Source organism: Neomonachus schauinslandi, chromosome 4, assembly GCF_002201575.2.
Source record: "Neomonachus schauinslandi chromosome 4, ASM220157v2, whole genome shotgun sequence".
NCBI lineage: Eukaryota > Metazoa > Chordata > Mammalia > Carnivora > Phocidae > Neomonachus > Neomonachus schauinslandi.
The window spans coordinates 114,349,345-114,360,927 of NC_058406.1; the positions used below are offsets into that span (position 1 = coordinate 114,349,345).

Here is an 11,583-nt window from a genome sequence, read left to right on the forward strand (position 1 = left end):
GAAAGAAAGAAAGAAAGAAAGAAAGAAAGAAAGAAAGAAAGAAAGAAAGAAAGAAAGAGCAGGAAGGAAGGAAGGAAAGGAAGGAAGAAAGAGAAAGAAGGAAAGAAGGAAAGAAAGAAAGAAAGAAAGAAAGAAGAAAGAAAGAAAGAAAGAAAGAAAGATGGCAGCTTGAGAACCTTGTTTTGATCTGTTTAGCATCTCTTGTGCCCATCATGCTTCAGGCGGTTCTCCTCCTGCCTCAGGATTGTGTTCTCTTAGGTGGGTGACAACTTGTCCTCAGCAAAAAGGCAGGTGAAGGAAAACAGTTTGAGGAAAGGGAGTGAAAAATAACAACTAAAATCTTGTGAGTAGTTGCAGTATGGTGGGCACTATTCTAAGTGCTTTTCTTCCTTTTTTCTTCCTTTCTTTCTTTCTTTCTTTCTAAGATTTATTTATTTATTTTAGAGAGAGAGGGAGAGCGCACGAGGCAGGGAGAGGCAGAGGGAGAGGGAGAGAGAGAATCTCAAGCAGATTCCCCACTAAGCGTGGAGCCCGACATGGGGCTCAATCCCAGGACCCTGAGATCATGACTTGAACCGAAATCAAGAGTCAGGTGCTTAACTGGCTGAGCCACCCAGGCTCCCCTCTAAGTGCTTTTCATACGTTATCTCATTTATGTTTATAATAACCCTATGTAATAAGCCCTATTGTTGTTGTTGTTGTTGTTATTATCATTTCCACCTTATAGGTGAGGCCACAGAGAGGTTCAGCAGCTTCTAAGGTCCTGTAGTAAGTGGGAGAGCCAAGAACCAAACCCAGGAGATGTAGTCTCAAAGTTCACCATCTAGAACATATTCCACTGGCTCTGTTGAATTGGACAAGACTGGTGGTGCCTTAAAAAATAACTAACTCTTCTTGTGTGAGACAGGTGGCTTAGTTCAGAGAGCCTGGGTCCTAGAATTCAATAGTAGCCATTTCAGGGCCACCATAATAATTACCTTTTGTCTGTATTTACCCTGTGCCGAGCGTGCAGATCAACCCAGTTAACTCTGGCACCAACTTGAGGGAGGTTCCGTCTCCTCATCTTATAGATGAAGGTGCCGACAAAGCCCAGAGACAGTAGGTGGTTTGCCAGGGTCACACCAGGTTGGAAACAGCAGAACCGGGATTCAAACCAAGATGCACTGTGTGGGACTGACTCCACACCCCCCCACACACACCAGGGCCCCTCCTGGAGCAACGTGCCCCAACCCCCACCCTGCCCTCTGCCACTGCCCAGCAGGGTCAGTCCCCAGAACGTGCAATAGTGAGTGCCCTGCACACCATACCTAGCTGTTCCATGAGGCTTTCTGCTGTTCTTATTGATCTCATTCAGATTTCCAATTTGGGTCTGATACCACAAGAAATTCTAAAGCAAAAACCTAATAAAGGCAAACATGTTTAAAATCTTTAAAAACGGTTGGTGGGAACCCCTCGCCTTTCCAGGATATAAGGATGACATTCTGTGCCTGAGTCCCTACTTTCCTTGAGATGTCCCTGCAAGTTACCCCGAGCCAGGTTTGTCCCTTAGCCTCACCAGCTCCCCATGAGAATCCTGGTGTCATTACAATCTCTCTCTGGGCAGATCATGATGCTACCCAATTCCTAAAAGTAGTAAAGTTTGGGCTGAGCAAGTGAAATCAGGAGACTTTAGCATTTGGAGTAGTATCTGAAACTCCTGTTGGTATGAGCTTATAGAGATTTGTCTGCAAGAATGTATGCATCAGGAGATATTTATATTCCATATAAACATAGTATGGGTTCATTGGAGAACATGTGAACACTGAAGATATATGCTTTAGAGGCTGCTGTTAAGGGACAAATACACAAGCTAAGAACAAATTTCTTTACATTCTGTGTCATGTTCTTTGGTTTAAAGTGGGCTCATTATGATGTCTCTGGCAGGATACACAAGAAACTTTCCTTCTCAGGGTGCCTGGGTGGCTCAGTCGGTTAAGGGTCTGCCCTCGGCTCAGGTCATGATCCCAGGGTCCTGGGATGGAGCCCCACATCGGGCTCCATGCTCGGCAGGGAGCCTGCTTCTCCCTCTCCCACTGCCCCCTGCTTGTGTTCCCTCTCTCGCTGTGTCTCTTTCTGTCAAATAAATAAATAAAATCTTAAAAAAAAAAAAAAAGGAAACTTTGCTTCTCACAAGGGGAATGCCCAAAAGGGAAACGGGAGGGAGGCAACTATTTTCAGTATAGCATTTTTGTTACCATCTCTGTCCTGTGCTATGTATATGCATTACCTATTCAAAAGAAATAGTTAAAATTTTCCCCAAAAGAAGGAAAGTATGAAGGTGACATGCCCATGACTTTTTTGTTTCAGTTCAGAGGCCCAAGTAAGACATGTCTTCTCCCTTAGGTGCCAAATTCCCCATTAAGTGGACAGCTCCAGAAGCAATCAACTTCGGATGTTTCACGATTAAGTCTGATGTGTGGTCCTTTGGAATTCTCCTGTATGAAATCGTCACCTATGGGAAAATTCCCTACCCAGGTACCGTTTCCTTACCTATTTCCATTCAAGCGGTCTATATGAGAAAAAAAAAAAGCCAAATGGCAGGACGCATAAAAACATAAATCCATATCCAAAAGCTAAGAATAAGCCCTTTTCCAAATGACTATCTTGAGTGGAAAGTGTTCTAAAAATGCTTAGACACTTCTCTGCCTTCTTATTTGATTGAGTGCATCTCCTTTGTTTTTTCCCCCTAACGAATTCCTGGCACCTCTCAGTGCCTGGAAGGTGCCTGGCACCGTCGTAGGTGTTGCAGATATGAGGACGGAGTAGAAGGCTAGACACGGGTGCTCTCCTAAGCAGTGCACCTGACGGAGAAGGAAACAGACACAGAAATGAGGAATCGCAATGCTTTTGGGTTAGTTTTGAAACAGAGATTTGTATGAAGTACTTCGGAGCCTCTGTCTCTTCGGGAAATAACCTCCTCTGTTTATCAGTGAAAGGTCTTTCCGACCTGTAACTTACCGAATGTGAGGACATCCATTCGGTGTCTCTCGGTTCCTAACACCGAAAGCCCTTGGAGCCGGATTGCACCAGTCTTCCCTTTAACCGGGACCCATGCCTGAATATGCAAGGAGGATTTCTCCCAAAGCCTTCACATTAATGTTAGGCTTTTTACAAAATCAATGGATATGATGAATTTAAAATTGAATCTTTAATGGTTAAATCATTCCCTCATTTGAAAAATATCTGAGGGTGTCGGGTACCCCTGAGGGGCCCCAATGCAGCAGTCACAGCTCCTGCCTTTGAGAGCTGGTATTCTGGTAGGAAGAGACTGATAACGGTGAGGCAACAGTCTGTCAGATGGCACAGTGCCCTATGGAGTGGGTTAAAGATTGTCGAGGAGGAGGAGGGCTGCTGGTTTTACACTATGATCCTGGTAGCAGCAGGTATGAGGAGGGAGTCACAGGGCCGTCGGCGGGGGCTGAGCGTCCCTTAGAGAAAACAGCCACTATATGGGATCCCGAGGCCCCATGGTTTGGGTCTCAGTGAGAATTTGCTGGATGAATGAATGGACGTGCTCAAGCCATTTAACATCTAGATAGACACCATGCTGTGGATGAGAAAAACTTGTGGACAGAGGCACAGTGTGGCCTTCATGCTCCTGATCACCCTCAGTGCTGTTTGGGGGAAGAGTCATACGGAAGTCAGGGACCAGGGCCAGCGGGGAGAGGGGAGAGTTTTCGGATGGCGCCTACACAGTGGGCTGACTGTCCCTTGAAATCCCCCTTGTGCCAACACTTCATATCTGACTGCCACTCTGCTCTAGATGATGAAGTGAATGAGAACATTACGGGAAAATAGGGAAAAAGAAATATTTTCTTGATCGATCCTGATATCTGACATTATGTATCTATATAATCTATATCTATCTACAGAGAAAGATAGTCTATTCAGATTACATATATAATCTGATATCTGATCAAATAAACATTTAAGGGCCCCTAGGTGGCTCAGTCATTAAGCGTCTGCCTTCAGCTCAGGTCATGATCCCAGGGTCCTGGGATCGAGTCTGCTTCTCCCTCTCCTGCTCCCCTTGCTTGTGCTCTCTCTCTCTCCGTCAAATAAATAAATAAATAAATAAATAAATAAATAAATATTTAACTTCATCAAATGATCTGTGATATGTCTGACATGCTCCAGAACGACATACAGACAATTCCCATGAGGCTCAGAGAAGGCGACTCTTGCCCAGAACTGAATCACTAGTTCCTGGCAGAGCTGCTTCTGAACCCCAGGCCCGTGTTCTCATCCATATGCTCAATGTTCAGGATTTAAAAATGTTTAGGGTAAAAAATTGTTAAAAAAAAAAAAGCAGTAGAAAAATGGTAAAAAAAAAAAAAATTAAATTAAATTAAAAAAATACAGTAGGACCAACCAGAAAGCACTGACCGATCTACTCCCAGGGTAGCTTGTCCCCTGTAAAGGACCAGGGGTGTGAGAGATACCGTCAGGAGCTCTGGATTGATGATGTATTCAGGTCATGAGGAGAGCCTTTAGCATTAGGAGATGCGAACAGAACTGAACAATCCTATTTACATAAATCTCAGAGGACTTGATTCACAGGTGGCACAGAAATTGGTGAACGTTGCCAACATGGGGTATTCCCATCACTGTTATAAAACTGCTCATGGGAGAGACGCCACTGATAATTGAGTTATCTGGGCGTATCTTCTTTACCCAGAAGAGTGCTGGATATGTTAAGTTTGGGGTTTTTTTAAGTGGTTTAGAAACCTAAACCTAGCTTTGCAAAATAATGGGAATAAGAGAAAGGAGGGGACAAAACAAAGAGGAAATAAGGAGGTCAAATATAAAGTGAACACATATTTTTTAAAAGAAATAAAAGACTAAAAGATGAAATACACCAAAATGTTATTATCCTTGGGCAGTGAAATGATAGGCTATATTAATTTTCTTTTTGATAAGCTTCTGAAGTTTCCAATATTTATTTTTTTCTAACTTTTAAAAAATTATGTGTTTATTAAGTATTTCCATTCTTGTTTAAGTAATATACGTACATCAAAAAATGAGGTAGTATGAAAAGACTTCTAATGAAAAATTGCCTCCCTGGCTTCATGCTCCTCAAAGGCATTTACTTTCAGGAATTTTAGTTATTTATTCTAATATTTGTTGTTCAGAATTCAAAATTTTATATTCATACTATTATCTCTTAAATAAAAAATTTTCCCGTTTTACTTATCGTTAAGAGTATGATCCCATGGTTCTAAATTCAAGAGATACAAAGAAGTATGTGGTGGAAGTGGTGTGCCTTTCATTCCTCATCTCCAGACAGCCCTCCCTCCCCTTGCCCCCATCAGAACCATTAATATCAATTTCAGTGAACTGAACAGAGACCCTCTAGAAATATCCATGGAGATACAATTAGAGGTGTAGCAAATACACATGTTGGCTGGGTGCCAAAACTGATATCACCGACAGAGAGCAAACTTCTGGGAATAAGAGAGTAAAATATATAATTTTGTCAGTAAAAGTTACATATCAAAACTCTAGTAGTCAAATACTAAATTTTCTTTTTTTTTTTTTTAAATGTTTTTTTTTATTTATTTATTCATGAGAGTCAGAAAGAGAGAGGGAGGCAGAGGCAGAGGGAGAAGCAGGCTCCCCGCCTAGCAGGGAGCCCGATGCGGGACTCGATCCCAGGACCCCGGGATCGTGACCTGAGCCGAAGGCAGACGCTTAACCATCTGAGCCACCCAGGCGCCCTCAAATACTAAATTTTCTATTCTCTGCTGTACTGCATTTTTCTCCTCCCTGTGCTCCTTCACCAACTTCTAGTCTCTGCTAATTCCTACCCACTCCAGATTTCATTTCCTGCTTCCCACCTACCTCCCTCTCCTGAGGGTATCTCCCCCATTGGTCTGTGAGCCATTTGTGGACAAGACTTGGTCTTAATCGTCTTTGTATCTCTCAGAGCCTAGTGTTAGCTTGTGTCCCATTGTAAGCACTCAGGAAATGCTTGTGGAGAGAATGGTGGATGGAATATGAAACGGCTTGCTTTTACGAGCACCGGCGAATGGGTGTTTGCTTTCTTTAACCTAGCAACAGAGCAATGACCAAGTATCAGGTTTAATCTTAAGGTCTGGTTGAGGTCTCCCTCCCCCTCTTTCTTTCTTCTCTAAGACTTGTCACTTAATAGCCTTATTTTGCTCGTTGATTTACTCGTGCATTTAGATTTCTTTCTTTCTAGTCCTCTTACCAAGTCAGATTCCCCCAGGCAGGATGGGCTTTTATCTGCATCACGGAGAGTCCTGCAGAGTCAGGAAAACATATGAGAACACGGAAGGAAAAATCTGCAGTGGGGCAAGGTTGGGGGGGGCAGGGGCTAGAAAAATCTTTTCTTCTGTGGGCACGTTCTGACCTTTCATTCAGCTGGGGGTTCTCCAGGCAGAAAGTGAAAGAGATATTCCTAAGACGTTGGGCATCCAGCTACCATTTTCTGTCACCCTGAATGTTAGTCCTCCTCCCAGGATCCCAGAGCTTCCCCCAATGCCCATGTAGAAGCAGAATAGAGGGATTTCATCTGAGATTTATCTAAGTGAGGAGAGTGAGTGACAAGAGCCAGAGCAATGCTGAAACCACATAATTTCTGGAGACTGAAACCCCAAATGAAGAAAGGACTGCAAATCGGTCTCTTGGCTTCAAGAATGAGAATAAATTGAAGTCTTTCCATTAGAACATTCCAGTTACACAAATATCCGAAGATCGTGTTTCAGAAGACTTGAGCAAAATTAATTCACTATGTAAACAACTTTCAAGAGATCTTAGCATTTATAGAGTTTGCTTGGAACTTTGCATTTCGAAAAAGAAGGACTCTTCCAAGACAGAAGTAATCATGTCTTCTTTCAAGGGTTTAAATCCATGCAGGGCCTTCAGTCACTGTGTTAGAAAAAGCAGGGTTAGTTAAGGTTAGAGGAGTTCAAAGGGCACTGATCATGACCCATGGTGAGAAAAAAACAGAAACCCCACTCCACAAATAGAACAAAAGTTTCATAAAATCGCACTAACTTTTACTATGTGCGGTGTGTTCTGATCTTTGCTATTTCATTCTGTTGTGATTTATTTTAAAAATACTGATAGTTCCCTAAAAATAATTAATTTGTCGATCTCAAATGGGTAGGGACCCACAATTTGAGAAACACCAGTTAGAGGATAAATTCAAAAGAAGGCTCTGTTTCAAATCTAGTAAAAGACATTTCACTTCTAGCTATCTTTTAGAATCTTCCCAGTGACCACCAGTGGTAAAAATCTATGGCTGTGGAAAGGCAATTGGTTGAGATAAATGGAATTCCTCATGTGCTGGGCATTAGACATACTCTACCTGAAAATATGCTGCATGAAATACCTTTTTCCCTAGAGAATGAGGTATTCACAAAACAAACAAAACATGCAGATGTGGATAGGTCCTGCTACACTGCTAAATGAGCATATTTCTCTATCCCATTTTAATCATGGAGGAAAATGTTCTTTTTCCCCCTTAAACCTGTTCTTGGTATCAAAGATTGACATTTCAGCTTCTGAACTACCCTGCGTCATTTGACCATATTACAAGCCACCCTTCATTACCAGTCCTCTTGTAGAGCTCAGTAGGAATAATGAACACCCCACTTCCCTCACTGTGTGTTGAGAACACGCGTATCGCAGAGTCAGTGTGAGTTCTGACTCTGGCCTGTACTGAAGACTTTGTAGGGGACAGTTTAATGATTGGGACATAATCCATTAGACTAGCTGATTTAAGGATTTTGACTTCTTCCAGTAAACTTACAGGGAAAAGCGGATTTTTAAATATATATATATTGGTAAGAGATAATGTACATGAAGATGATTTTTTGGTATATGTATTACAGGTAGAAGCTGGAAACAATACTATAAAAGAAACTGAGATTGAGGGTTAGGATTGGGTTTGAGTAGTTCATTGAAGGGTCAGCCAAGTCCATTATCCTTCTGCCGTTAAAAGCTTGCTCTGTTTTCTACTTCCCATGTTGGCCTGTTTTCACTCAGGCAAATTGAATACTGTCTTGACCCCTTCGTACTAAAATTTACATTACTTAGTTGCTCACAGAAATCTCCTTAGCGTCCCTATCCGTTTGTGAGGATTGCCGTAGCGAAATACCACAGACTGAATGGGGCAAATTAATTTTCTCAGTTTTGGAGACCAGGTGTCTCCGACAAGGTGTGGGCAGGTTTGGCTTTTCCTGAGGCTCCTCGTTGGCCTGTAGATGGCCACCTTCTTGTTGTGTCTTCACACGGGCATTTCCTCGGTGCCCACACAATGCCCACATATCCCAGGTCTCTGTATCCTAATCTCCTTTTCTTCTAAGGACATCGGTCAGATTGGGTTAGGGCCCACCCGAACTTGATTACCTCTTTAAAAACCCTGTCTCTGCAGGCAGTCACGTTCTGAGGCTGGGGACTGAGGAGTTCAGGAGTTCTGAGGACTTCAACATATGAATGTATTGTGGGGCGGGGTGGGGGCACAATTCAGCCCATAACCACCTCTAAAGCTTGCTTCAAGGGGCGCCTGGGTGGCTCAGTTGGTTAAGCGACTGCCTTCGGCTCAGGTCATGATCCTGGAGTCCCGGGATCGAGTCCCGCATCGGGCTCCCTGCTCGGCGGGAAGCCTGCTTCTCCCTCTGCTTGTGCTCTCTCTCTCTGACAAATAAGTAAATAAAATCTTAAAAAAATTAAAAAAAAAATAATAATAATAAAGCTTGCTTCAAGATTGCATGCAGGATGGGGTGCCTGGGTGGCTCAGTCGGTTAAGCGTCTGCCTTAGGCTCTGGCCCTGATCTCAGGGTACTGGGATCGAGCCCTGCGTCGGGGAGTCTGCTTCTCCCTCTGTGCTCGCTCTCCCTCACCCTCTCTCTCTCTCTCAAATAAATAAAAATAAAATAAAAAACAGAAAAGAATGGATGCGGGACGTGGGGATCAGAAAGCCCACTGCAAAGCTCAACGCTCGGTCAGGTTTCTCAGTGGTTGGTTTCTTTTGCTTTAGGGAGAACTAATGCCGACGTGATGACCGCCCTGTCCCAGGGCTACCGGATGCCCCGCATGGAGAACTGCCCAGACGAGCTCTATGACATCATGAAAATGTGCTGGAAGGAAAAGGCCGAAGAGAGGCCAACGTTTGATTACTTGCAGAGCGTCCTGGATGATTTCTACACGGCCACAGAAGGGCAGTATCAGCAGCAGCCTTAACACACAGGAAGGCTCGTGGCCATTGGCTGGGACGGCTGCCTCCTGCCAAAAGAAAACAGGACAATCACCGGCTGCGCTAGGATCTCTTGCACTAGGTCATCACCGCCCCTGCTTCCTGAAAGTGAGGCCAGGCTACTCAGGAAGAACATTCTCGACATGGAAGAAAAGTATTCTCGTTCTCGTTGGCTGATGCTCGCTGGTGGCCGCTTGGGCTGCTCCCAGCTGGGACCCTTGCTTTGCTAGACCAGCATCTGCAGCCAGCCTTCTGAGAAGAAAACACCTGTTCTGTCCAAGATGCACCCACTCTGGCCTCTTGTTTACAGCTTAATGTGTGACTCTGGGGTTCAGAGGCCATTGCAGTGAATCTCAAATAGTAACAGACTGAAACTCATTTATAAAAGTAAAGTAACCGGATGCATATCGTGACCCTTCTTTGCATTTTCTTTGTGCTTTGGCTTATCTGTTAAAAAAATTACTAATCCAATCTGTTACAGTTTGCAGGTGAAGTCCAAAGTTAAAATGGTCTCTCCCAGATTTCAGTGAGGTCCCCTCCCCCTAAAATCCAAGACTGGTAAACATTTTCCTTCCGTGGAGACTGCTCAGAAACCCCTAGACATGAAGCAGAACAACCGCAATCTTCTGGTCTGGCCCTGTAGAAATATCCCTGGTGAGCATCAGAGCTGCTGTGTGTCCCAGCGGGGACCCCGCCGACGGCCAGGCTTGGCCCAGACCTCTCAGGACAGGGACAAGGGCCGCAAGAACTGCTCTACCCTAAGAAGGAATATTTCTAACAGTCCAGCTTTTCAATTCCACAATTTCCTATATAGAGACTTTTTTTTGACAGTGTACTTTGGGAGAGTAATAAGATTCTAATCTCTGCAGGGCCTTATGGGGCCTGATAAAACATAAGAATTTTCTTTATTGCTTCCAATGATTTGAACGTTATTTTAATGATGAAATGTTAATTTTAGTTGTACTTGAGAAAAGTAAAGACGCCATCTTTGGGTCTATTTTTGTGATTCAGCAATCTTTTCTAAATTTTGTAAGGCGTGCGTGAGACTATTTATACAAGGATATGAAAGCAGAATAAGTGACTGAGGAGGCTCAAAAGAGCCCCCATAGCACAGGATACGAGAGGTTTTGTTTACTAAATTTTTCTACTGTAAGCTTTGAATAGAAAATGCTGTATCACCTCATGTTTCTCATGCTCTTGTGTATATACCTAATATTTCTATTTTTTGATTTTATTTTAATACACCTGGCCCAATAACATCTCGAGTTTTTTCCTTGTGTTTAACATTTCCAGTGATCATTAAACTAAAAATGAGTACCGTTTGGGGGGAAATGAGAGGGAATTCCATATAGTTACATCATTTAAAGAACTTGTACAAGTTCTACCTCCATCTTTTGAGAAAAAAAAAAAAAAGAAAGAAAGAAAATGAAAACCAGGAGTTGATAGCCTGGATGTCCCTTAAGAGAGCCAAATAGGATTTGTTTTCAAATAGGCTTAGCAGGTATCACTAGAATTTCATTTTATGTGTGTTGCCTAGGTGTTGGGTACCTAGGAGAAGGGATAAAATATTCTACTGTTCCCTAAGTTTTAACCTGTTTTCCTGGGGGTTTTTTTAAATGTCCTTCCTCAAATATTCTAAAGTTCTTGATTGACAAGTGCCACCCTCACGAAAATGGAGTATTATCCCCATATAATGTCTGCACAAGCTGATGACTTGATTCACAACGCTCAGTCTTCTGCACACACCCACCTGTTCACATTTCATTTCAGAATCACACATATGGCCCGGCATGTTATGCGGAGAGAAAGTGTAAAGAATCCCTAAGACAAAAAGAAGTCTCTAGAAAATTAGTAAGTTTATCTTCACCTTGTTTTTCTTCTCTCGATTGTGCTTCCTTTTGCCTTTTGACATTCAACTTTCCCTCTCAGTCAAGTCTGTGAGCCTTTCCTCCATCGCTCCCTTTCAGGATGTGCTCCAGCCACGTGATGCTCAAGGGACAGCAAGCTCAGTCTCTTCCCTCGACAGGAGGATTCCAGCTTCCTCATGACTGGCAGGCAGAATGAGGGGCTGGGCAGGTGTTTGTGTCATGCTAGGGTCTCCCGTGGAGTGCAGAGTGCCTGATATCATCACCTCCCCGATCATCATCGAGGACTTGAAAGGTAGAATGGCCGCTCCTCTACCCCCTCAGACCTTGCCTTTGTGGTTCTGTGGTGAGGGACTGTGTCACTACTGGAAGAGCTTCCCCGCTGGATATACTGTGCCCAGGCTTGAAAGTCACTCCCTCGCTTTGACCCAATATTGCAAAGTTAACTGCGCAAAG

The 11,583-nt window shown here is 43.4% G+C and overlaps 1 protein-coding gene across 2 annotated transcripts in view; it reads left to right on the top strand.

Annotated features, from left to right (window-relative positions):
- LYN (LYN proto-oncogene, Src family tyrosine kinase) overlaps positions 1-10,519 on the top strand; it is an 82,794-nt gene extending 72,275 nt beyond the window's left edge. For both annotated transcript variants that reach the window (XM_021688587.1, XM_044914632.1), the window contains exons 12-13: positions 2,383-2,514; positions 9,047-10,519. In XM_021688587.1, the coding sequence (XP_021544262.1) occupies positions 2,383-2,514; positions 9,047-9,249 (335 nt within the window). In that variant the 3' untranslated portion in view covers positions 9,250-10,519. The remainder of the gene's footprint in view (positions 1-2,382; positions 2,515-9,046) is intronic.
- Positions 10,520-11,583: the final 1,064 nt, after the last annotated feature.